The 27486-nt window shown below is 40.8% G+C and overlaps 1 protein-coding gene across 1 annotated transcript in view; it reads right to left on the reverse strand.

Annotated features, from left to right (window-relative positions):
• plcg2 (phospholipase C, gamma 2) overlaps positions 1-20584 on the reverse strand; it is a 155199-nt gene extending 134615 nt beyond the window's left edge. Inside the window, 1 exon segment of the mRNA XM_052028688.1 lies at positions 20144-20584. Coding sequence (XP_051884648.1) covers positions 20144-20339 — 196 coding nt within the window. The 5' untranslated portion in view covers positions 20340-20584.
• Between the last annotated feature and the right edge of the window lie 6902 nt (positions 20585-27486).

Below are 27486 nucleotides of genomic sequence, written 5' to 3' on the forward strand. Positions count from 1 at the left end.
AAATGTGTGTGGAAAAGTAGCAGCAATACTGACAGTAAATTAGTGCAGCAACGTACAAGTGGAGGAGGAGATTTCTGTCAAAAAGACAACTAACAGCTAACGCTCATTAGGTGGACAATAACATGCATCAATGAGATGTCTGAGGTGCAGGTGAGGGATGTTCCCAAGAGAATATGGGAGAACCAAGATGATACTCCCCAAATAGTAAAGGAGAATATGATGAAACCTAAAAGAGGGTATGTGATACATGGTGAGATAATTTAAGTGAAAACCATGATGAATCAATTAAGTTGAGATGGGAAGTGGAAAAGAAAATAAGATGGAAGAAAAGGGAGGATGAGAAAAGAATGGCAGTTAATATATAAAGGAACCTAAAAGTTTTTTGCAGGCATTTAAGTAGTAAGCAGGCAATAAAAGGAAACATGAGACCAATTTGAGACAAAGAAACTGACCGGGGAACTGATCAATGCATAGAGGCAGTGGGAAGCCTGGATTTCCTTTTGAGTATTTTGGACCAGTCTTTACCAAGGACATGTCCATCTTGGTGGTAAAGATTATAGATTTGCAATGATCTATCGAGTAACCTAAGCAAGTAATTGCAGTACATTTTGTACATGGTGCACATTAAAGATCCAAAGAAGGAAACATACGCTGTGTATCAGATAAGAGTCCATCATGACTAACTATTAAATCCCTCGCTGCTGACTTCAGGGATAACTTGGGTTTAGCAATAAATGCTGGTCTAGCCAGCAGTGGCCACATCCTGTGAATGAATAAATTAAACAAAAAGAAACAGGGCCAGAGGACTTCAAAATGCAATTGTTTAAAAACAGTGCATCTGATCAAACAGCCAGGTCAGTTTAACATTCGTGATGGGGAAGCTTTTAGAAGTAATAACCAGAAGATTAATCTCTTCAAAGATTGTTGTTTCTAGAACCTTCCCTACCACTAAAATTGAGCACACAGAGAAGTCTGTGTAAATAAAAGTTGGGCAGCAAGGGGTTGTTAGAGACTAATTCTTTTTGACCAACACTAATGATATTTTTGATGAAATAATGGTAAAAGCTGATGAAGGGGATATGGTCGATGTAGTCCATCCAGATTTTCAGAATATGACTGATAAGGAATAAATAGACCAGTGGCAGCGTTGATTGGAAATCGGCCTGACAGAAAGCCAAGATTTTGTGATAAACAGCTGTTTTTCTAATTTGAGGTTGGTGGACAACTGTGTTCTCCCAGGGTCAGTGCTGAGACCAATGTCTTTTGGAAACATACTGTGCCAATTAGTTCTTACTTAGGAATTGCTGTCTGTCGGTCATTCCAAGTCCAGGACGTCTCACAATTCTACATGCACACATTGAAACAGGGATGTCCAAATACTGCAACCTCCACTCCACATCTGGATTTGCCATTGAGCCCAGTAGCAGAGCAATGAGGTCCTGAAGTGAGGGAAGCACCTCACATCCTGCTCCCAGCTTTACAGGAATAAAAGCTGGTGCATGAACAGAGACCTTATATAAATGGGGTCACCAACCCAACGGAAAAGACAAGAGTGCTTAACTTTAATTTACTCTGTCTTATTGTTTTTAATTATTTGTTTACATTTAATATGCTTTAAACAAGTTTCTTTAATTTCTTTTGCTGATTTTTTTCAAAAAATTATTCAAATTTATTTGATAGTTTTTTTAAATGGCCCTGCCAATCAGAGCATTTAAAAATTGTTCATAAACCTCCAACAGAGGCAAGCTGTCAAAGGCTGTCAGGCAAGGCCTCAGTAGTATGCCGCCTGTCACTGAAGTCTGATCTGCCTCTCGGACGCTGATGGGTCAGTTTGCCTGTCGCTCCACATTCAGAGAAGGTTCTTCTGGTGGCCAAGCCCAGGCAGTAGCTGGGTTGAACAAATTAATGACTTAAAAATCAATGTGCAGGATGAAAGTGTAAAATTTACAGATGACACAAAATCTAGAAGTGAGGTCAATGATGAGGAGGGAAGTAACAGACTGCAAAAAGACATAGATAAGATAGCAGAATAAACAGACAAGTGGCAGATGAAATTTAATACAGAGAAGTGTGAAATGTTATGTTTTGACAGAAGAAACAAGGAGAGACAACATAGACTAAACAGCACAGCTCTAAAGGATATGCAGAGACAGAGGACCCCAGGAGTACATGTGCATAAGTCTTTGAAGATGGCAGGACCAGTTGAGAGTGCATTTAGTAATGCATATACTATCCTGGGATTCATAAATAGAGGCATGGAGTGCAAGAGTAGGCAGGGTATCGATAAAACTTGAATATAAACAGTGCTAAGGCTACAACATGTGTACTGTGTTCAGTTCAAATCATTGCACTTTAAGAAGTCCATGAAGCTCCTGGACAAGGTGCAGAGCAGGTTTGCAGGATGAGGGATTTCAGCCACAAGGGGAAGCTGAGTCTGTTCTCCTTGGAGAACAAAACAGGTTGAAAGGAGATTTGACCGCATTGCAGAGAGAAGCTATTCCCATTATTTGGTTAGCAAAAGATAAAGGAAATGGAGGTGGGGGGCAGGAATGTGAGGAAAAATATTTTTACACAAATGGTGCTTATAATCCAGCCTATAAAACAGGGTCAGCCAGGGCTTTTTGGATAAGCACTTGAGGGAAAATAATGTGTAAGGTTGAGGGAAAGAGAGAATTTTTCCCAAAATTTTACAAGGAGCTGGCACAAATTCAATGGGTCAAATGGCTTCCTTCTGTGAGGTAATGATTTGAAGATTCTGTGTGTTCTGTCCTGCTTTCAACTGTTGAATATTCCAGAAAAAATCTAGTATTGTTATTTTATCCCACACAACCTTACTGTGGTTCACTGCCCCAGTTCAAGGTCTTAATTATAATGTGTGCATCTGTCTTGAATTGGCTTAGCTCTTAAAATGAAAGAGCCAAACTAGTGCACGGCTGCTGGCTGCTAATTGGAATCAGATCCCAGGATAAAAAAACAACAAAATTCTTATGGAAATTATGTCACCATTGTCCTTTGAGATTTTGCAGTGAAACTAATCCCTAATTTTCATATATACTTATTTGTCAGAGGGAAGATTGACAAAGAGGTTGTCATAAACAGACACTCTGTATTTGAAATCACAACTTAAAACTACATTGTTTTGCCTCTTTATTTCTTACCTTCGACCTGAAACATTAGCTCTGTTTCTTATTCCACAGATGCTGCCTGACCTGATGAGCTTTTCCAGAATTTTTATTTCAGACACTCTGCAGTTCTTGCTTAGATGTCCACTTCATTTGTTTTTGTCTCTGGACAATCCCGGAAACCGGATCTAATTTTCATAAAACCCACAATATTCAAATAAATAAAATGGAGTAGCAAATCCACCCATAGCTTGCCAGGTCTTGCTCCACCCCTTGCCCTCACATCTTTATACTGCCTATCTCCCCTCTATCTTTCAGTCCAGATGAAGGGTCTCAACCCGAAATGTTGACTGTCCGTTTCCCTCCATAGATGCTGAGTCCCTCTGGCATTTTGTTTGTTGCTCTGTACTCAAATAGGCACCTAGTGAGGCTCAAAGCCCAGAAGTTCACTAGTGAGGGTGACCAAGTGTTTTGTCCAACAAGTGCATACGTTAGGGATTGAGGCCTTTAGGTGAATACTCATTGTATGATTCAGGACCCTGTGAATTAGCGAATGATTGGTTCCAAATTCTGAAGGCTGTGCTAGGTGAGTACAACAGTGGGTGTCAAAGGTTGTTTCACTTGTGTCAGAGTCCTAAGGCTTGGGAGCAGGTGACCAGCTACTGCACATGTACAGAACCAACAAAAGGCTCCCAGCATTTGTTTTAGAGGCCAGAACGGAGGTGGGGATTGGGGGAAGGAAGCCAAAATTGGCGTCCCACAGATCTAACTGGGTCTGTGCTATGGCCAGGGTGGGGTGGGCATTGAAGCACAGCAGTTTGGAAAGTGGGGGTGAGGGGGTGAAATCTGCGGACTACTGCCTGAACGTTCATGGGTAGAGTGATCAGGAGGCCAACAGCTGGCGCTCCAGGATGTTACATTTGGATGATCTCAGAAGCACCCCCAACATGCTTCAGATTAACCTTTTCCACCTCACCCCACCACCAACCCCCACTTCATCTTTTCCCAATCCTCCCAAACCCTGGACAAATCAAGACCCAAGTTTTTAATCAATTGCAAAGTGAATAGACAGCACTGAGACATATGCACAGTACAACTCACTATAAGACACAAGTTGCATTGGGCTCCATGGTACAAAATAATTCTAGATTGACATATCATGTATCTCTAAAGTTATGTCAGCCTTTGCTTTCTTATTGTACTTTGCTTTACTGCAAGCCAACCATTTTAAAGGTGTCCTGATGAAAGGTCTCAAACCAAAACATCGACTGTCCATTTCCATCCACAGACGCTGCCTGACCCACTGAGTTTCTCCAGTACTTTGTGTGTTGCTCCAGATTCCAGCATCTGCAGTCTCTTATGTCACAATCTTAAAAATGTGACCACTTTGATAAAATGAATGGTTTCTGAAACACCTGCTGATGGACCAGACCTGATATCCCTCACATCCCTCTTTGGTGCTTTCCAGACCCTCTCTGATCATTTGATATTTTAGTTCAGTGCATCGCTACATGATTCCATTAACGTTTGAACTCATGGTCTAAGATGCATCAGTCAACAGCAGCACATTCTCTTCCTATACAAGGATGCAACAACACAGCAGTGGAGAGGGAGGGGGACGGTGGGTGTGTGGGTGAGTAGGGGGAACTGGATCAAGACAACTACCATTTTGGAGGTGAAGTTCAGAGAGTCGCAGCCACAGGTCCGAGCAGGGCAACACTGCACCTAGGGAGAGTAGTGGGTCAGAAACAGGGAGTGAATCAGACTGGCACTGTGTGATAACGATGGGGGAGCTGGGGAGTTGATGGTCAATGGGGTTGAGAATGAGGAATGGCATCGTGGAAAGGAGAGGCTGGACTGGGACCAAGGTGGGAGTAGGGGTGGGTGAGAGAATCAGTTTGGCGATGTGTGAATCAGTTTGGCAGATTTTACGTGTTGGGGTGGGGGAGGGAAATCAGATTGATGAAGGGGGGGACTGATGCTTAGGACCAGCACTGTATGGGGGAGGGGTGGTATCTGGAATTGGGGTCCTCAATGCTGGGATTATGGGATCGATTAGGGGGTTGGAGATTTTAGGGGAAAGGGAAATGGAGATCCTCGTTCCTTTCCGTTCCTGACCAAGTTCGTCTAAAGCAACATACTGAATGCTTAGCGTTTGAAAGTGGCCAGGTGGCCAGGAATACATTCCACCAAGTGAACCATAAATCAACCAAGGATAAAGGAAAAATCGGGATGTTTACTGGGGACATCTGCTATTCAATAGGGAATCATAGAATCCAGATGATTGAGCAACCCAAGTGTTAATCCCTTCTGCAGAATGCCAATTCACTTCCAGACAGAGAACACAAAATATTCCGACTGCAGGTAAAATTAAATGCCATGTGCCAAAAACAGACCTTTAGCCATCCTGGATAATCAGGCACAAATGACCCATTATCTCTTCACATGCTTGTACCTTAATTAGCTGACCTTAAGTGTGTTAGTTGTAATCTACCAAAATTACCTACATTCCAGCAAGGTCTCAAAGGATTAGGAAATGGTAAATGCAACACCACCATTCAAAAAAGGAAGGAGAAAGAAATCAGGAGACTGTAGGCTTGTTATCGTTGGGAAAATAAGGGGATCATTGGTATGGAGGTAATAGCAGGACATTCAGAAACTCAGAAGACAATCAAACATAACTATCATAAAAGGGAAATCATGTCTGACAACTTTGCATGAGTTCTTTGAGGATGTAACATTTGGGTTGGATAATGGGGAACCAGTAGATGTAATGTATTTGGATTTTCAGAGGCATTCAATAAGGAGTCACATAAAAGGTTATTGCGTAGGAGCACACAGGGCTGGGAATGGATAGGGGAGCAACCACCTAACAGAAATCGAAGAGTCAAAATAAATGGGTCATTTTTGGATTGGCGATCAGTAAGTAGTGAGGTATCACAGGGATCAGTGCTGGGGTCTCAACTCTATGTAGATGACTTCAATGATGGTGCCTGATTATTGTAAGCAAATTTGCTGATGATATACTGATAGGTGGGATAGCAAGTTGTGAGGAAGACAAAAAGAACCTGTAGAGGGATATAGATAGATTAAGTGAGTGGGCAAGTAGTTGGCAGATAGAGTTTCATGTGGAAAATTATAACTTAATACACCTTAGGAGGAAGAGTTAAAAAAACAAATTATTATTGAAATGAAGTGAGATTACAAAACATGGCTAGGCAAAGCGAGCTGGTGGTCCTAGTATGTAAAACAAAAAAAAATACAGAGTCATTTGAAAAGCAAATGGAATGTGGGCTTTTATTGCAAAGCGCACTGGGAATAAAAGTAGGGAAGTGATGATACAACAGGATGCTGGCGAAACTGCACCTTAAGTACTGCATATAGTTTTGGTCTTCTTATTTAGGGAAGGATATGCATGCACTGGGGGCAGTGCAGAGGAAGTTCTCCGGGTTGATTTCTTTGACGAAGGGGTTCATGTATGAAGAAAAGTTGAAGGTTGGACCCATGTTCATTCAGTATAGAAGAATGAGAGGGGACCTTATTGAAATACATAAGATTGACATTGGGAATGCTGGGAGGGGGTTTCCAGAACTAGTGAGTGTAGTATCACAATAATGAGTCAACAAGTTCAGATGGAGATGAGGAGGAGTTTCTTTTCCCTGAGAGTTGTGAGGCTTTGAAATTCTTTACCCCAAGCGCAGTGGAGACAGAACCTTTGAATGAATTCAAAGCAGAGATTAACAGACATTTAAAGTTCAAGGGAGAGGGTGGAAAGCTGGTGCAGGGGCCAAGATTGGATCAACCACAATCCTGTTGAATGGTGGTGCAGATTCAAGGGGTGGTTGGCCTGGTCCTGCTCCTGGTTTTAATATTGTTATGGACATGCGTTTTCACTCAGCGAAAGCTGGCCAACATAACATTTATAGCATTGTTTTGGGAATAAACACCGGCTCTCAATCTGAATATCCAGAGATAACCCATCACTGCATTGCATGGATCGTTCATAGCACAGCAATACTATTCATGATGAACTACACATGGCTCAGTTGGAATTATTGCAGCTTTTTACTTTTAATGAGGTCCAGAGATCAAGCACTTGGCTCTAACACATATGCAGAGATTAACATTACCAATGAGAATAATGATCTCTAAATTTTGAAATCTCCACTAAGGTGGAAGAACAGCATTTTTGTTTTTGTCACGGAAACTTGTAAATTAGCATGGTACTTATTTCCCTGCATGCCAATCTGTGTCCCACCTTGGGTGGATTATTGGCCAATGAATGGTTGCCACTCTAAAGCACGAGTGGTCAGATGTATTAACAGGTATCACAAATGACTACAATTAATTGTGGTGGAAGAAGTTCCATTGTGGGTTATAAAATGGAGACATCTATCAGATTTAATGAATATTTTTCAAGTTGGGATATAATTGTCTGTCAGTATGTGGATTTGTTATTTCAATATTATTTTCTTATCTTTCTCATGCTGTTTGTAATATACATGAATGATTAGGATGTGGAAATAGGAGGTGTGATCAGTATGTTTGCAAATGACACGAAGGTTGATAGAGTTGTTGATAATATGGAGGTTACTCTTAGGCTATAGGTGATATTGATGTGTTGGTGAAATGGGCTGAGAAATAGCAGATGGAGTTTAATCCAGATAAATATGAGGTGCTACATTTTGTGAGCACCATTGGGGCTCGGACATAAACTATTGAGGAACAATGGGGCCTTTGCGTACAAGTCCAAAAATCCTTGAAGGTGGCATCACGGGTAACATGATTAAGGAGGCCTATGGGATACAGGCCTTCATTGGTTGGGCACGCAATATAAGAGCAGGGACGTTATGCTCCGACTTTATAAAACATTGGTCAGACCTCTGTTAGAGTACTGCATGCAGTTCTGGTAACCACACCATAGGAAAAATGTGATAGCACTGGAGAGGGTGCAGAGGAAATTCACCAGGATATTGCCTCGAATGGAGCACTCCATGTAATGAGGAAAGACTGGAGAAGCCAGGTCCTACAGTGGATAAGGTTAAGAGGGGACATGATTAGGTATATAAAATGATGAAGGGTAGAGATAGGATAGACTGCAGGAAACTTTTCTCCATATCAGAAGTAGATAAAGCTAGAGGACATAGAATTAGAGTAAGAGGCAAGAGATTTAGAGTGGATCTGAGGGGGAGCTTTTTCACCCAGAGAGTTGTAAGTACCTGGAATACACTGCCTAAGACAGTGGCAGAAACAGAATCATTGTCAGCATTAGGAAGTGTCTAGCTGAACACTTGAGTTGCCTAGGCATTGAAGGATATGAGCCAAATACTCGAAAATAGGATTAATATGGATAAGTCCCCTCTTGTCAGCATCGACATGGTGGGCCGAATGGCCTGTTTCCCTTCTCTACAACTCTATGACTTATCATCTGTTGAAATACATTTAACTGAAAAGCTTCAGTATATGTCCAGCTTTCTTCAATTCCCTGGAAGTACATTTCTATAAAGAATGAAAAACACATTTGAAAAATTATGGTGCACAGCCCCATTGATTAGACTGAAGAACTCACAACTGACATCAATTGCATCACACCCTTTAATAACTTGTCAAGCACCAATGAGTCAAGGTGCATTGTATGTGAAATATCATGTGCCATTCAGAGTGACGGTCAGTCCACCAATGTTAGTGCCAGCAGTTGCCTTGTCTAAGGGGTACTGGCAGTTCCTATGACTTTGAACAGCAGTTATGATTGACAGCTTAATTGCATAACATATATTTTGATTGTTCTTTATCTCAGTTCAGATTTCAAAGTAGTTAGTAGGTATTATTGTTGCTTTTTATACATACTTAAGTGACTTTTTGCTTAACCAAGCAGCTGATAAATAATGGCCAGTGTAGGGCTCTGCAAGATATCCAATGTCCTGTACAAGTGTAGCTAGTCCAGACAAAAAGCCTGAAAAATCTATGAAAATTTCAGTTTGTTCATATAGGAACAGGACTAGGAGGGTCACATTGAGCTTCAGCAATGGAGTGATTTAAGTAAAGATGATTCAAAGTTAATTTGTTGTTGTGGTTGGCTGCAAAATTGATTTAATATAGTAAGATGTCCCAAGACACTTCATAGGAGCGTTTATCAAAAATAAAATTAGGCACCAAGGCCCAGTGGGAAATACTGGGGCACATGGACAACTTTCCTCTACATATCCTACTGAGACATAATGTTACATCTTGTTTGATAATTGTTTCATAAAGTTTATAAAAAACTGTGGAAGTCACTATGAAATATAGTGCTACTGGAACACATTTGATATCAATATTCTCCCATATGGTTTCTGTATCAAATTCACCAGTTATCAATGCTGCATGCTCAGTTACACAGTTATATGCAGTTTGATTATCTAAGTGACATCCAACATTAAGAAAAACATGGTTAAAATGTTAATTGCTTCAAAACTACAAGGGTACAATAGCTAAGTTGTTATGTTACTAGGCTAGGAATTGAGGGTTCCAAATTCTTAATGATCCAGAGATATGAGTTCAAGTATCACTTAAGCAGCTGGGGAATTTAAGTTCAAGTCATAAAATAAATATGAAATAAAAAGATAAGATCAGTAATAGTAACCCTGAAACAACCAAATTGATGCATTAAACTATCTGGTTTATTTATCTCCTTTAGAGAAAGAAATCTGTTGTTTTTACACTCTCTGACCCATTTATGACAGTTAGGAGTCAGCCATTTATGGCTGACTCCTAACTGTGCTTTGAGATGCCTCAGCAATTATGGATGGGTAATAATTGTTGACCTTTCCAGCAATACCAATACCCCAGGATGAATTAAAAAGCAGCATGTTTAGATAAAGAAGGACAATTTATGAACTCATTGGCAAAGTGAGGCCCATTGCTCATTCAAGCTAAGGAAGAAATCCATCAAGAATTAGTAGTTTGGAACAATACCTGGGTAAGGAGTTTTTAAATGCTTGCTTGACTAACATAGTTAAATAATTGCTGCACAATTTTTTTGAAAATAAACTCTGTTTAAAAACAATCAGATCCAAAGGGAATAATGAATGAGAAAACGGATGTCAACGTTTTACCTCACAACAAAAGGCATTGTAAATACTCATAACAATTAACAATGCATTGTATAATAAACCTGCATAGGAACTTGCATGGAAAGTGTCAAGAGGTTACAAATAAAACCTTTGGTTCACCAAAGCCAATGAAGTGTGAGCAGTTGATTCCTATGGATAATATTGTGGTTCTTCCAATGGTTCCTGACAGGAAGAGTTTCTGTGACAATATCACAAAGGAACTACTGAACAGAGATCAGGTGCTTCTCCAGAAAGAAGCCAAATCAGCCTCTGAACACATGGAAAAGCAAGCCCCAGGATTTGGTCAGCTGGCTGCCCTTCCACTAATTCAAAGGAAAAAACATGTGGCTTAAGTAGAACAAAAGAGCTCAAAGTGTAACTCAAAAACTGAGAAAGGGAAACAACTTTAAGAAAGGTTTATGCTATAGAAACCATATGCAAATATCTGCTGAACATCTGTACAATAGCAGCTTATTAATAGCACATTTTGAATGTACTGAGACATGCACCATTTTCCTCCATCTCAATGACTGTCTCTATAATATTAAAAACATGCCCATTATGTACTTGAGGATGCAAGCAGAGTTCTAACCATCAAACAGGTTATATATTTTGTTATCCAGCTTTTTTTTAAAAACCAAAAGTGTCTGGGATTTTCCTGGAAATCTGCTAGTGCTTTAAATAACTTGCCATGCCTTCAATGCACTGCCAACAAAATAAATAAATTCCAAACAATATGTAATTTCCTCTTGCACCATGTAGTTCCAACAACACTGCAACATTTTCCATTGTGTTCAACCCACAACCAACTTCCTCACTGATTATTACATTTCCGATTTTGGGGTCACAGGCTGTCCCAGGTTATGAACGCCCAAATTATGGACACCCCTACATATGAATGAGCTCCCATGATATTATTAAATTCAAAAGTCTTACATACGTACATTCCTTCGTTCCCACAAACAGCAGAACTAGTTTTCTCTCTCGCTCCACTTTTAGTAATTGTTCCATCTTATCAGTCTTACGTGCTTTTGACGTCATTCAGTACATAACGGTGGACGTATAGTTACCATATCAAGTGATTTTTGAGCTTTTTCTGACTTATGGACAAAATCGATTTATGAACGTCTGTAAAAGCAGAACCCACTCATTACCCATGGACAGTATGTATGTGCAAACTTTGAAGCCATATTATCTCTGATTCCAGATCACTGATAAATGTCAAAAGAAGCAGTGGTCCTGATGTTACCCCAAAAGACATCACTTCTCTCTCATCCCACCAATTATCAATGCTCCAGGCTCAGTTACATGGGCATATGCAGGGTTTGATTATTTAAGTGGTTTCCAGTGACAGTAAAAACCCAATTAAAAAATCTAACTACTCCAGCAACTTCAAGGGTGCAACAGCTAAGTAGTTGCATTATTGGGCTGATAATCAAGGTGCCCAGATTCTTACCATCCAGAGATGTGACTAAATATTGCTACAAAAGCTGGGACATTTAAATGCAATTAATTAAATAAAAATGGAATAAGATGATAGTATAGTAAAAATCTTTTAATCCAGCATGATCAGGACTTTGATGGTGCTGGACTAGCAGATTTTCCAAACTATCAGATGTTATTCCAATAAAGTTCCATCACATTTTTAATTGACTACTTCTTTAAATGTTACATAGTAGAGCAATAAATTTTCGAGTGGACCTTAAGTTTAAAAGGAGTGTGGGTAACAAGGCCCCAGTAAGTTTCAAAGGAGCGTAGGAAGAGAACCAGGTAAGCTTCAAGAGAGCTCAGCCAACAGAACTAGGTGAGTGGAAAGGGAGCGTAGGAAATGGGGCATCAGTGAATGGAGGGTGGGGGGTGAGGGAATCAGAACCCCAGTGAGTGGATAATGAGATGCAGGAACTGGGGCCCAGAGAGTGGATGGGAAGCACAGGAACCAGGGCCCAGTGAGTGGAGAGAGGCCTTGGGAGTGGGGCCCAATGAGTGGATGCGGGTGCAGAAACGGTTCCCAGTGAACGGGGGGTGGGGGTGGAGGGCACAGGAACCAGGGCCTAGTGAGTGGACAGGAAGCACTGATAGTCCGGAAAATCTCCTATTCCAGCACCACCAAAGTCCCAATCGTGCCAGATTAAAAGATTTTTACTATACTATCACCTTATTCCATTTTTATTTTATTAATTGAACTTAAATGCCCCAGCTGCTGCAGTGATATTGAAGTCACATCTCCAGATGATCAAATGAGTGAAGGGGAAGCACAGGAACCAGGGCCCAGTGACTAGACTGTGTGGGAATTAGGGCCCCGATGAATAGGAAGGTAGAACATGATCCAGGATCCCGGCAAAGTGGAAAAGGAGCATGGGATCCAGGGTCCGGACAAGTGGAAGGGGAGCACGAGATCCAGGATCCCGGCAAGTGGGAAGGGAGCGCGGGATCCAGGATCCCGGCAAGTGGGAAGGGAGCGCGGGATCCAGGATCCCGGCAAGTGGGAAGGGAGCGCGGGATCCAGGATCCCGGCAAGTGGGAAGGGAGCGCGGGATCCAGGATCCCGGCAAGTGGGAAGGGAGCGCGGGATCCAGGATCCCGGCAAGTGGGAAGGGAGCGCGGGATCCAGGATCCCGGCAAGTGGGAAGGGAGCACGGGATTCAGAGCCCTGGCGAGTGGTCAGCAAGCACGGCAAACATCACCTGGTCACTTTGGGCAGATGCACCCGTCCATTTGCCTTATTCCTTTCTTTCACAAGTGCCAAATAGTGATTCAGATGGTAAGTCAAATACCAAACAATTGTGATTTCCGAATGATCAGACAGTAAATTATCAGACCTTTAATGTATCAGTAACAGTAACCATGAAACAGCCACATTAAACTGTCAGGTTCACTTATGTCCTTTAGGGAAAGACACCTGACCAATTCATGACTTCAGACCTACAGCAGTGTGGCAGATTTCTAACTGTCCTTTGAGATGCCTCAGCAATTAAGGATGGACAATAATTGTTGGCCTTACCATCAATACCAATACCCCAGGATGAATTAAAAAGCAGCGTGTTTACACAATGAATGACCATTTATGAAGTCATTGGCATAGTGAGGCACTTTGATTGTTCAAGCAGAAGAAGAAATCCATTAAGAATTAGTAATTTGGAACAATGTCTGGGTAAGCGGGTGCCACAGTCATGTTTGACTAATACAGTTAAAGAAATGTGGCACAACTTTTTGGAATAATCAACTCTGTTTAAAAACATACACATCCAATGGGAATAATGAAAAAGAAGACGGATATCAATGTTTACCTCACAACAAAAGGCATTGTAAATACTCACAACAATTAACAATGCATTGTATAATAAACCTCTGCCTTGGAACTTGAAATGGAATGTGATAAATATCCTGTCAAGAGATTATATATGAAGTCTGCAGTCCACAGCAGCCAAGTAACCCTCTGGTTTAAGCTGTTGGTTCCCATGGACAATGCTGTGGTTCTTCCAATGATTCTTGACAGGAAGAGTTTCTGCGTCAATATTACCAAGGAACTACTGAACAGAAATCAGGTGGTTCTCCAGAGAGAGAGTTAATCAAGAAACGCAAGTAGCTACATCCTGACACTTGGTCAGTTACCTGCCCTTCCACTAATTCAAAGGAAAATATATGTGATTTAAGTAGAGAAAACAAACTCAAAGCACAACTTGCAAATTGAGAGAGGGAAGCAATTTTTAAGAAAGGTTTAGTGCTGTAGAAATCATATGCAAATTTCTGTTGAACATCTGTACAACAGCAACTTATTAATAGCATATTGTATAGCTATTCAAATATGCACTGTATTCTTCCATCTCAATGACTGTTTCTATAATATTAAAAAATATGACCATAAAGGACCTAAGATTGAATACAGAATCTCACCCACCAAACTGGTTATATAGATTATCCAACTTTTTTTAAACCAAGAGGTGTCTGGAAATCTGCTTTTAAATAGCTTGCCGTGCCTGCAATGCATTGCCAACAAAATAAATGAATCCATACAATATGTAATTTCCTCCCGCATCATATGTCTCCAACTACACAGCAACATTTTCCATTGTGTTCAACCCACACCTAACTTCCTCATTGTTTATTACATTTCCGATTTTGGGGTTATGTGCAAACTTTGAAATCATGTCAGTTATTACTGATTCCAGATCATTAATAAATATCAAAAGCAGTGGTCTTAATGTTATCCCTGAAGATGTCACTTCCCAACTGTATGAAAAAGAACTGCTCATCCTCACCATCTGCTCTCGGTCCTGAAGCCAATTTCATCGCTGTTATTTCATCAAAAGTCAGCCAAGCAGCAACCCTCGTAGAGTAGCTGCCTCACAGCTCCGATGATATGGATTCAATCCTGATCTCTGGTGCTATCTATCTGTGTGGAGTTTGCACATTCTCCCTGTAATGGTGTGGGTTTCCTCCAGGTGCTCTTGTTTCCTCCCACATCCCAATGAGATGTGGGTTGGTTGGCTAATTGGCCACTGTAAATCATCCTCAGTCTGTTGGTGAGTGATAGAATTTGGGAGGCAGTTGATGGGTATATGGGGAAAATAAGAAGGTTCAGGGTAGGATTAGTGTAGGATGGTTGGCACAGACTCAGTGGGCCAATGGATGTGGTTCTGCACCACATCTCTCTATGACACCATGGTTATAAACTCCATGACGTTAATCCAACAAGATTAATTTTTATAAAATCTATGTTGGTTTTCCCTCCCTCCCTCCCCCTCCTCTGCATGATTTCCTATTTAATGAAAGACTGCAAGAATATATCAAGTCTCTCTACAATTTCAATCTTGTTTCACTTAGGAACTTAGGATGCATACAAGTATTGATCGATTTCAGAAAGCCAGCATGGATTTGTTGAAGGCAAATTGTCTCCAATTAATTTGATGGAATTTTTGATGAAGTAGAAAAGGAAGTAAGTGAAGGAGATGAAATCACTATGGTTCCAAAAGGAATTTGATAAGGTAAAACAGAATAGAGAGGCTGTAGCATCATGGAGAGAAAATTGCCGAAGTAACAGGAAACAGAGTGAAAGGTTGTTTTTCAGACTGGAGGGAAGTGTACAATGGAGCGCCCCAGGGGTTGGTATTTTCTTAATATATATTGACGATTTGGACTTCAGTTTACAGTGCACAATCTTCAATTTCCAGATCTGCAGATGACACAGAACTTGGAAGTGCAGTGAACAGTGAGAAGGTTAGTAAGAGCCTGCAAGTAGATAAAATTTCATGCGGAAAAATGTGATGTGTTCCAGTTTGGTTAAAGAAATGAGAAGAGATATCATAAACTAGAAGGCTTAGTTCAAACAGGATACAAGAAGTGAAAGATCTGGGAGAATTTGCTCATAGTTCATTAGAAGTGGAAGGCAGGTTGAGAAGGTGGTTTAAAAAGCATCTGAGATAATGGACTTTATAAATATAAGCTCAGAAGTCATGATGAAACTTTGTAAACCACAACTGGAATACTCTGTTCAGTCCTACGTGCTACACTTTAGGAAATACATAAAAGCTTTGGAGATGATGAAGAAAAGATTTAACTAAATATTTCCAGGGATGATGGACATTAGCTATGTTGACAGAGTGGGGAAACTGGGGTTCACTTTGGAAAAAATATGTTGTGCAGAAATCTGATTAAGGTATTTTAAACTACAAAGGGTATACACAGAGCAGATACAGAGAAACAGTTCCCATTGGCGGAGAAGTCAAGAGCTGGAGGAAATAGGATAAAGGTCAAAAGAACCAAAGATAACTTGAGGAAAAATGTTTTTATACAGTAAGTGGTTAGGGTCTGGAATGCACTGCCAGGGGCAGTAGTAGGGGCAGATTTAACTGCAGCATTTAAGGGGGTCTGAATAAAAAGAAAGAACTTTTAGTCTCCAAGAAGATGGCAGAGGAGAGGTAATAGATGGACTCCTCTTGCCTAAAGCTGGTTTGGACTTGAGAGGCCAAGTGGCCTCCTTTTATCCTGTAACCATTCTGTGATTGTGCAGTTCTATGACTCTTCTTTCAAACACTGACAATCAATTGTCATCTGTTTTCATCCACACTAATTTTTCAACTACCTCCTCTCTTATTGTACCTTGTACGCCAGCCTTTTCTTCAGTGAAGATAGATGGAAAGCACATATTTAGTACCTCAGCTGTATCTTCAAGCACCACCAAAAGACTATTCTTTGGTTCTAGCTGGCTTATCCTACCTTTGAGTTTCTCTTTATTACATACATGCTTATAAGATTCTTGGCATCTCTTTTTATGTTACCCGCTGATTTATTCTCATAGGTTCTCTTTGCCTTTCTAATATCCTTAGTCTCTCCTGTACTTATAAACCCTGCACGCTTTGAAGGACTGCTTCATTTTAATTTCTGAATCTTTAATCAACCAACATTCGAATTGCAGATGACAGTTCTTTCTTTCTCGGGCAAATGTGTCCAATCTGAACCTGAACCATCCCCTCACAGAAGAATTCTGATTGACTATTTACTGCTTCACTTACTTGTCTGTAATTCCAAATCATCTAGGGAGATCTAATTTGAAATCATTGGGATTAGTCCTCCTGCAGTTTGAGCATTTCGACATTAGTTACACTCTTGTCATTTCCAATGGCTACTCCAACGCAATGATTGTTGTCTCTTGAATGTTCTTCTGTTGAACTGTGCTCATCTGTCCCACTTCATTTCCTAGAACTAGATCCAGCACTCCTTCCTTTCTCCTACTGTTGGAAACATCCTGCTCAAAAAAATCCTCAAATATAGTTCAGGATTGCCCTATGCACTGTTATTTCCCCAGTGTATATTCGGATATTGAATGAAATTTTTTTTTAAAAAATCACAATGCTCGAAGTTTGAAACAAAATCAAGACATATTGGAAATACTCCTCAGGTCAGGTAGCAGCTGCGGAAAGAGATAAAGAGTTAGTGTTTCAGGCCAAAGACCCCGCATCTCAACTCATCAACAGGTCTTCAACCTGAAACATTAACTCTGTTTCTCTTTCCATGGATGCTGCCTGACCTATTGAGTGCTTTTAGCATTTTCTGATTTTATTTGAAGTCCACCATTATCGCAGATGTGAATTCCTGCATATTCCTGCAATTTGCCAACAAAGTTGCTCGTTTAGTAGCCTAAAATACACACCAAGCTGCATAATAGCTCCTTTATTGTTCCTTAATTCTAAGCAAATGTATTCTGTCTTTGAGGGCTCAAATAATCATTTTCTAGTATCATAAATGTTGTTTAGATTAATACAACAATTCTAACCGCTCCTTTTCTCCTTCCCTATATTTCCTGAATGCACAATGATGAGGAATATTCAAGTAACCACTCCTCATTTTAGAAAACTCAATTACTGACATAATCCAATGTGGTTATTTGTGACTGGGTACAAAGCCCCACAAGAAAGCAGCCTGAGACTCCGATGTTCCTGGAGGAACGCTGCTGAATGCCCATCCATTTCTAGTGATTCCAGCTGTTCTTCACACTAAGAACCTCAAGGGCTTGAGTTTTAGCAACAGAAACTACAGGCAATGGATCGCAGCTGTCCCACTATTTTGCTTACCCTTCATCCATATATCCCTACTTATTAGTTATATTTCACAGGTTTTCATTTAATACAATTCAGACCCTTCTAATATAGGTTTTATCCATTTAATTAATTGGTAATTAGTTTATTATTGTCACATGTACTGAGATACTATTAAAAGCTTTGTTTGCATGCCATCCAGACAGATCATTCCAAACGTAAGTACACTGAGGGAGTATAAAAGGAAAACAATAACAGAATGCAGAATATGGTGTTACAGCTACAGAGAAAGTGCAGCGCAGGTAGACAAATAAGGTGCAAGGGCCATGATGAGGTAGATTGGGAGATCAAGCGTTCACCTTCATCGTACAAGAGTTCCGTTCTAATTTTTATCATCCTATATTGAATCACATGCTATTTCTTTACTTGCTAGTTTATTTAAAAGTGTCACTTGGTTTAAGATACTAAGCATCTCCTTCCACCTCTGCAACTTCCCACTCTCATCAAATTCGTACTTTCACTTTGTCCAGGAAGCCAATCCACTTCACATTCACCCTACTATCGGTAACTCCGAGGCTCAAAACTCTGAAAGATGTATAGAATTTAAGCTTTATTATGGAGCATAAGGCTGACATCTGGATCACTGGCTCCAATAATTATGAACTGTACTGAAGTCTGCATTGAATAACTAGGTATATGCAGCACTAGAATGAGTTTTAAAAGGGTGAGCTTCTTAAGAAACCCCTAGTGCAGCATTAAAAGTTCTGACAGTAAAGAGAACTTTTCATGAGTCTTAACAAAGAAATGTGCATTGCTTCAAAGAATTTAAGTGTTTGCACAGAGTAAAAATGGGCACATTGTTTCCAAGTAAGTTAATGATCATTTTTTTCATGAATGCCAATCTGCAAATATTAACTTAAAGCAATACTTTATTTTACAAACTTGATTTGCTAATATGTAATAACAAATAAGTAATAACTACATAAAAACTGATGACTTAAGATCCTAAGGGTGCTTGACAGGGTAGACATTGCGATGTTTTGATTAGCAGAAGAGTCACGAACAACGGGCCACAGTTACAAGATAAGGGACCAGTCATTTAAAACAGAAGTGCGTAGAAATTTATGTTCTCAGAGGGTAGTGAACCTCTGGAATTCTCTGCTTCACAGGGTGGTGGAGGCCAGATCATTATAAATATCTAAGGTGGAAATAGATAAATATTTGGGGAAAACATATTGAGGAATTGAGTGCTATGGGCAATTGGCACAGAAGAGGGGCTGAGGCCTGGTCTCGATCAGTCGTAATCACAATGAGTGGCAGGACAGACTTGAGGGGCCAAATGGCCTATTCCTGCTCCCATTTTCTTGTGTTTTTGTGATCACTGTCCCCTGCGACTGCTGGCGTACCTTAGGTGCAACTAATGAGGATTATTGTGAGGAAGGGGGAAGGAAACACTCACCCCCATTTCATATTGGAATACATTATATTCCCATTCTTTCATGTTGCAAGTCCAAGAACTGCAGTTTTTGAAAACCAGCTTTTTCATAAAATTATGGATATTTATGCTGCAGAAAGAGACCACTTGGTCCATTGTGTCCATGATGACCAAAAATAGGCTCTGGGGTTAATCTTATACCCCCATACCCTCTTCATACCCCCAAGAAAGTACCTTTCAGATGTGGTGAAAATAAGAAAGTGGCCAATGCTATCTTTGTAATACAACTGTAGTGGTAAGAAATTAGAGTTGCTTTCTTCACCATCCTTTGCAGTGAGTTCCAGAACATCCCGCATGTTGGGTGAAATCAATTTCTCTCAACTAACCTCTCATCCTTCTGCCAATTATCTTAAATCCACGACTCAAGTTACTGGCTCCACTATTAAGGGAAATAGGTTTTTTCTGTCTAGGAACTTTATACACCCCAATAAAATCTCCCTTCTGCCTCCTTTGTTCCAAAGAGAGCAACCCCCAGCCTCTCATTACTCTCCAACATCTATCCCTCAGACTTCCTGGGATGTAATGAGAAGCCCAGAGTCTCAAAGTAAGTCCAGTACATTGTATCTCTAGCTCCCACCTCAACATTAGGCCAAACCTTGCAACATACGCTGACCTGACCCGTGTTTGCAAACAATACGCTCATTTGCAAGGATATGTGCCGCACACTGGAGTATTCTCCCAACTCTCTGACATGGGTCGCATTTGAGATCAGCCTTTAATCAGAGGCAATCAATGGTGAACTTTAAAATGACTATCAAACCGACCCATGTTGTCTAAACGGAAACGATTTAATACAAGATACGCAATTGATGATTTGAGAAGGTCCTTTTGGAATACATTCGGAGTGCAGGGCAATGGTTTAAAATAAGGGAGCGGGAAAGAGGGCATTCAGATACTCACGGACACCCTCGATCTTGTCCGCCGTCCTGTTCCAGGACAGTTGTTGAGTTTCCATGATCACCTGCAAGGTTCTCCTCTCGGGCTGAGACTTTCTCAGGCTAAATACAGTCATAACGGCACCCAACTCCAAGGTCCTTTTCAACTGGCTTTTTTCCGGCTCCGACATGCAGTCCAACCCATCTCTATTCCAAGACATTGTTCCGCTCTCTCTATCCGGCTCAGGTCTTTGAGCCGCACTCCTCTGCTACCGAAATGAAACCAGTCCGGCGCCCGTCTGCCAGCCGCTGCCGCCTCTTGAATGCACAGCAGAGGTTACAGATTAACTTACGCTGAGCACCATTCTCTGGAAAGTTTTGCAGAGGGACAAGTGACGAGGGAATCACCTTTCGGGTCACTTTACACATACAAACGGGGCCAAATGTAGAACGTTCTTCATGGCTGCATCACAATCATCTTGCATGTTCCGCTATTTAGCTGCATGAGGAAGTTGGCCGAAGTGCTTTTTTAAAAAAAAGTCTTGATCCGGAAACGCCGTTGATACAATCTATACAAAACCACCAAGCTGTCCAAAGGTATATTTGCCAAGCAGATTGGTGTCTCTGATACTTCTCCAGCGCCATCTGCTGCCTATCTTTCAAGTCAAACAACTGTTGGGCATCACATTGAATTAGGGGCTGATAGTACTTCCCCTTTCCACCAGAATCTCGATGTTTGATGGGGTATCACTGTAGAGTACATGGAGTGCCTCATGCTAAAATAATACCCATACCTCATGCTAAAGCACTCTGAAGTTGTGTATTTGCAAAGAGGGTCCAGAGAAGGATGCAAGGTGCCCTGTCTCAGTTCATCCCAAGCAGCTGCATAACAGAGAACTCTTTGACCCAGAGGCTGTTTCCAGGGGTGCATACTGAGACAGACATCAGGTGCTGCTGGAAGATCGTCAACTCAGTAAAAGGCACTGGTCGGTCTGCCTGAAACTTGTTGGTCTTCCAGTACAACGAGATGTCCGTAAAGGAATGCTGCTGACTGCATATTCCAGGCTGCAGGAGTATGTGCTGAGGGACGCATTGAAGCTCAGTGAAGCCAGCGCCATGGCTTTGTGGGGAAGGACTCCAGTCTGAGGTCCTTCCACCATTAGACACTGAGGAGCTAAGTATGGTGCAGAAGTCTCTCATACGCTTGAAGTTTGTATCATCCCAGGAGGCCACATGAGTGACAATGGAGCAATGTACACAAAATGTGCGAGCACTACTAATGTGTAGAACCAATAACGCTGTGAATCTATAGACTGAAAGATACTACAAATGTAAAGAGAGCACTGTGTTTTCTTGTATTTGTATGTATTACAATATGCAATATACAAAGGGCGGCGCAGTAGTGTAGCGGTTAGCGTGACGCTATTAGAATGCCAGTGATCGGGGTTCAATTCCCACCACTGTCTGTAACGGGTTTGTACGTTCTCTCTGTGACTGCATGGGTTTCTGCCGGGTGCTCAGGTTTCCTCCCACATTCCAAAGACATACGGATAGGTTAACATGGGTTTAGATGGGCAGCACGGACTCGTTGGGCCGGAAGGACCTGTTACCGTGCTGTAAATAAATAGTTTAAAGTTTTCATTTGTTGATGATTTGAGAAGATCCATTTGAAGAGCACCGTGATATATGTTGAAATGCATTGTTTTATTTATTTTTCTTGCTTGGGCTTCCTCCCATAATTTGGATTACTATAGCCTTAAGATCAAAATATTTGCAATAATAACTTCTGCAGACACTATATAACAGAACAAGTAGGCTGGCATTTCTCTATACTTGTTTCTCTGCTTTCCTTTAATGGCCATGCCTTTATACTTTGCTTCTCCCCTGTTGCTTTTATACACATATATTAATTTTGCTCTGTGTGACTCCCTCATTCTTTTTCTCTTCCTCTTTCTGCAATAAAAATAGAAGAGCATTTCCTTTCAGAAGAAGTTATATGACCTTGCTTTGATCTAATTACTGTTGTGAAGTGAACAGCTGCAAGTATTGTTATGAAAGCTCTCTTCTGGCAAATAGGCCTGTGTATACACAGATTGTTCTTGAATTTGCTTCTTGGTATTTTGTGTCAGTTACATAAGTCTTTGAACTGGTGGAGCAAGGGTTGAACAATCAAAGAATTCATGTTCAGGGTTTCTTTGTGTTTTGGGAAGAAAGATTATGTGGGTGCTTATGTCACTGACCAAGATAGACTTAACTGTCACCACCTCACTTTCATTCCCTTTCACCTGACAAGGATCTGTCCCATCTCTGGAAGTTCATAGTCTACTTAAAAGAGAAAAAAAGTACTAAGCAACTCAGGCACTGTTTGTAGAATAGGAAAAACATAGTTAATATTTATACTTGATGGCTTTTCATAAGAACATATCTTTCTTGATTATGTTTGAAATGTCATTTCATTTCAAAATTCTGAAACCTGCTTGCAAGAACTGAAAACAATAGCTCTAACCAAACTCCCTGTTGATTTGTCTTATTATATCCTCCAGGATACCAGATATCTAACACAATAAACCTCTATGTATCATATTAGATAGGTATATTAGAAAATTTTCTTGAAGTGTAACATTCCTCATCCCTGACCTACACTCATCTCTGGAGCATCTGGACAGTAAAGGCACCTACGTTAGACTATTGTTTATTGACCACAGCTCTGCCTTCAATACTATAATTCCAAGCAAACTCATCACCAAACTCTGAGATCTGGGACTCAACACCTCCCTCTGCAACTGGATCTTTGACTTCCTGACCAACAGACTGCAATCAGTAAGGATAGGCAGCAGCACCTCCGCCACAATTATCCTCAACAAGGCTGCGTCCTCAGCCCCCTACTCTACTCCCTATACACTCAGCACTGTGTGGCCAGATACTGCTCTGAGTCCATCTACAAGTTTGCAGATGATACCACCATAGTAGGCCATACCTCAAATAATGATGAATCGGAGTATAGGAAAGAGATAGAGAGCTTAGTGACATGGTGTCAAGACAACAACCTTTCCCTCAATGTCAGCAAAACAAAGGAGCTGCTCATTGACTTCAGGAAGGGGGGCAGTGCACATGCATCTGTCTACATCAATGGTGCTGAGGTCAAGATGGTTGAGAGCTTCAAATTCCTTGGAGTGAACATCACCAATAGCTTGTCTGGTCCAACCACGTAGAAGCCACGGCCAAAATAGCTCGCCAGCACCTCTACTCCCTCAGGAGGCTAAAGGAATTTGGCATGTCCTCCTTGACACTCACCAACTTCTATCAGTGCACCATAGAAAGCATCCTATCTGGATGCATCATGGCTTGGTATGGCAACTGCTCTGCCCAAGACCACAAGAAACTGCAGAGAGTTGTGGACACAGCTCAGCATATCACAAGAGACCAGCCTCCCCTCCACGTACTCAGTCTATACTTCTTGCTGCCTCAGTAAAGCAGCCAACATCATCAAAGACACCACCCACCCAGGTAATTCTATCTTCTCCCCTCTCACATCTGGCAGAAGATACAAAAGCCTGAAAGCATGTACCACCAGGCTCAAGGACATCTTCTGTCTCACTGTGATAAGACTATTGAACAGTTCCCTAGTACGATAAGATGGACTCTTGACCTCACAATCTACCTTGTTATGACCTTGTACCTTATTGTCTACCTGCACTGCACATTCTCTGTAGCTGTGACACCTTACTCTGCATTCTGTAGTCTTTTACCTTGTACTACCTCAATGCACTGGGTAATAAATTAATCTGAATGAATGGTGTGCAAGACAAGTTTTTCACTGTACCTCGGTACAAATGACAATAATAAACCAATTCCAATTCCAATCCTACTGAGGCTTGGAAACCTTTGCACTATAACCGCTCAAAGTGTTAAGGATGATAAGGATGTTAAGGATGATATTAAATGTTAAGCATGATATTAAGAACCTCGAGGCTTGAGGCCATGCATTGGGACCTTGAAGATTTCCTCCATAAGTGGCAGACAGAGCACACCACTTCACCAACTACTCACTTGCCCCATCAGCTGCGTCCTGCCCCATCTGTGGATGAATCTGTAACTCCCACTTTATCCTCATTAGACACACTAGAACCCACAAAATTGAAATGGAAGCAAATCATCCTTGATCCCAAGGGTCTGCCTAGGAAGAAGACATTGGATAGTAAGCATAATGCCTCAACAAATAATTCAGATTTTAGAGATCAGGAAACTGAATGTTAATGAGGACTTTTGAAGGTAATAATGTTAAAGAATGTTATGGCCAGGAATGGAAGTCAGGAATATTAGCAGGAGCCCATAAGCAGATGAGGAGTTCTGATGTAATTTGCTTTTGTAGTCCTGCTGTGCATTGTTTCATGTGGTAAGAGTACAGAATTATAAGTAAAATTATAACTGTTTAAACACAGTGATGAATATATAGGTATAGATATTTGTCTTTGATTGCCATTACTAAACAACTGTTAGAGTATCACTTGCCCATTCTCCCCTGATGTTCAATTCCATTGAAATTAATTGAGCCAAATATTGAGTGATATACCTCCTTGCACTCAGATTCCCAGTAGCATCCAATTAGCACTAATGACCTAAAATGCATATCTACCATAATCTTTTAAACCACAATGTGCTGAAATAAACAATGAATATCTATTTCTGGAAGGTCCTGGCAGCAGTGAATTGCTGGCACTTGCTGCTAACTTATATGGTTAGTCTTAAGAAGTTTTGCAGTTGCCCCGGTATCAATTTCCTAAGTAAGCCAGATCAGTTCTCAGTAGTGAGGAGCAGAGCTTTGCATGTGTAAATCCTGTAATATTGTTGGGAGCATGTGGGGTGGGGTGGGATGGACTGCAAAGCGAACCTAATTATGAATCTGCTTAAAAACATTGACAGCTAGCCTGTCAAACATTGAATGTTCTTGAAATTCACGTCCAAAAGTTTTTAAGTAGCAAGATCTTTTAACTTTAAAAATAAAAACTAGAAAAATTAAAAAGTACTGAAGAGGTGTAAAATAATTTAACCAACCAAGCAGTTAAAAACATATCGGAAACACAAGAGACTCCAGACGCTGGAATCTGGAGCAACAAACAATCTGCTGGAGAAACAAATTGTCGATGTTTCAGGTCAAAACCCAGCATCAGGACTGAGGACCAACGTCAACAGTTCCTTTCCTCCCACAGATGTTGCTCGATCCATTGAGTCCCTCCAACAGATTGTTGCTCCAATTAAAAATATATAAATTACTGAATGTGTTCTTTGTTCTTTGGAGGTGTTTTGTTCCACTCAAATCTTTTTCTGTGGTGGGTGTAACCTAACACACCTACTAACATGGTTCCTCAACACTTATGCTGAGATTTATTGCAATTTTATGTGTTCCATAGCTGGATTCTTGACAGGGTTAAATATGGAAGTGCAGTAATGAAAGAGCTGCTGAATAGGTATCAACAAGTTTGGAACTTCCAGATTCACTCAGAAACATACAGGAAGGCCACACTTTGTGCCACTTACGAGGGGAGTTGCTGGAAGTTCCAGCAGAACTGCCACATTTCTCCACAACATCCATTTGATGTTTTGCAATTGCTGGAGAAGATACCTGAACAATTGTTTCCTGAATTTGGGAACAGAATAAGAATACGGTATCTATAGTTTGTGGGTATTGCGTGTTGAGGTACGAGTATGAAGTACATTTTTTAAATGTATGTTCCACCATGAGGTAGGAGCCAGAGTCGATAGACCTCCAAAGATGAAAAACAACCAGACTTATGAGCAGATTCAAATGGGTGAACAGCAGTTGACTTGTGGAGAAACCTGCAATGTGATACTTTGTGATAAAAACTGTAGGAACATTGAAAAGAAGAAACCTGTTGGTCAGAGACGGTACTTTTTAACACATAATAAAATTCATATTTATGAATGATTGGTGTTTAGATCGTGTTCTGCTTTAGAGATTTTTATTTTTATTGCAATTTAACAAAAAATGACATTTTGATCTTGATGTTAATAACTCACCATTTAAGATTATTATTTATCAGTGTTAATATACTGTGGTAAATAATACCAATTTACTAATATGAAGGAAGAACAAAAATTTGCATTTATAATATCATCCTCACGACCTTTGTAAATCTTGAAGTGTTTTACTGTCAGTGAAATACTTTACAAAGATAAAGACATTTTGTAATATCAGGTACATGGCAGTCAAATTGCACACACCAAGGTTCCACAAATAGCAATGTGATAACAGTATCAATGATATTGCTCTTCTCCAAAATAGCATGACCCCTTCCACCCAGCCAGAAGCACAGAATGGTTTCAAGTCTCATCTAAAAGTCTGCAGTTCATAAGCTGATTTGCTCCCTAATAGGAGTGTTAAAACAGTGTTCCACCTTTCACCCACGCTGAATCATGCTGGAATGTTAGGATTAAAGTTTTCTATAGCCATCCACGTAAATGGTGCAGATATGCTTTCATTTGATTATTTTTCCTAATAACTTCGCATGGCTGCCAGCATTTAGCTGTCACATCAGAGCTGCAGCATTAAAAGCCACACCTGCTGCAGTGTGATGGATAGGAAGGTCGGAGAAGGAAGACCAACCTGAAGTTTCTGGTGAGTGAATCCAATATCGGGGGGAGGTATTTTGCGTAAGGTAGGTCAGGAGGCCTTCAAGAACCACATTTTATATAGCTGGCAGGAGATAATGCTAGAACTGCCATCCAGCAGTGTAACCCCAGGAAACAAGGAGCAGTGCAAAAAGATATACCATGACCTGGTAAGCTATGTCAAATTAAGATCTCCAACACTTCAAACAGCCCCTCAGATATCCAGGATTCAACTGTAACAATCTGACCACTCAGATACCCCTACGCATATACTTGCACATTCAGAAACAAGTGGACGGACGTCCTAAGCAAAGGTTGTTGTAATCTGGCACATCAGATAGATGTTCCTCAGACTCACACCCTGATTGGGCATGAGGAGCGAGTCCTCCTTCTGATGAGCAGTGAAGTCTCAAGTCCAAGGACAAGGACAAGAAGCAATGAATATACCTGTTATGCAATTTCTTATTGGCGCTTATCATCCCTCCATCTCTATTGAATGACTATTATACCTTCATATCTATTGGTCAGCCACTAAGGAATGTGCAAGTAGTTCTCCATCAGGAATATATGATCCAGTCATGCTGCATTCATTAGCAGAAGCTCCCCAATAGTAAATGTTGGGAATGTTCTGAGAGCCAAAATAGTCTTAATGGGCCAAATTGCCTCCTATTTTGTAAAAAAGATGAGTACCTGAAAATAAGTTCACCCTTGCATGTTGCCACTGAACACCTCTCTGAA

Source organism: Pristis pectinata, chromosome 13 (genome assembly GCF_009764475.1).
Source record: "Pristis pectinata isolate sPriPec2 chromosome 13, sPriPec2.1.pri, whole genome shotgun sequence".
Taxonomy (NCBI): Eukaryota; Metazoa; Chordata; class Chondrichthyes; order Rhinopristiformes; family Pristidae; genus Pristis; species Pristis pectinata.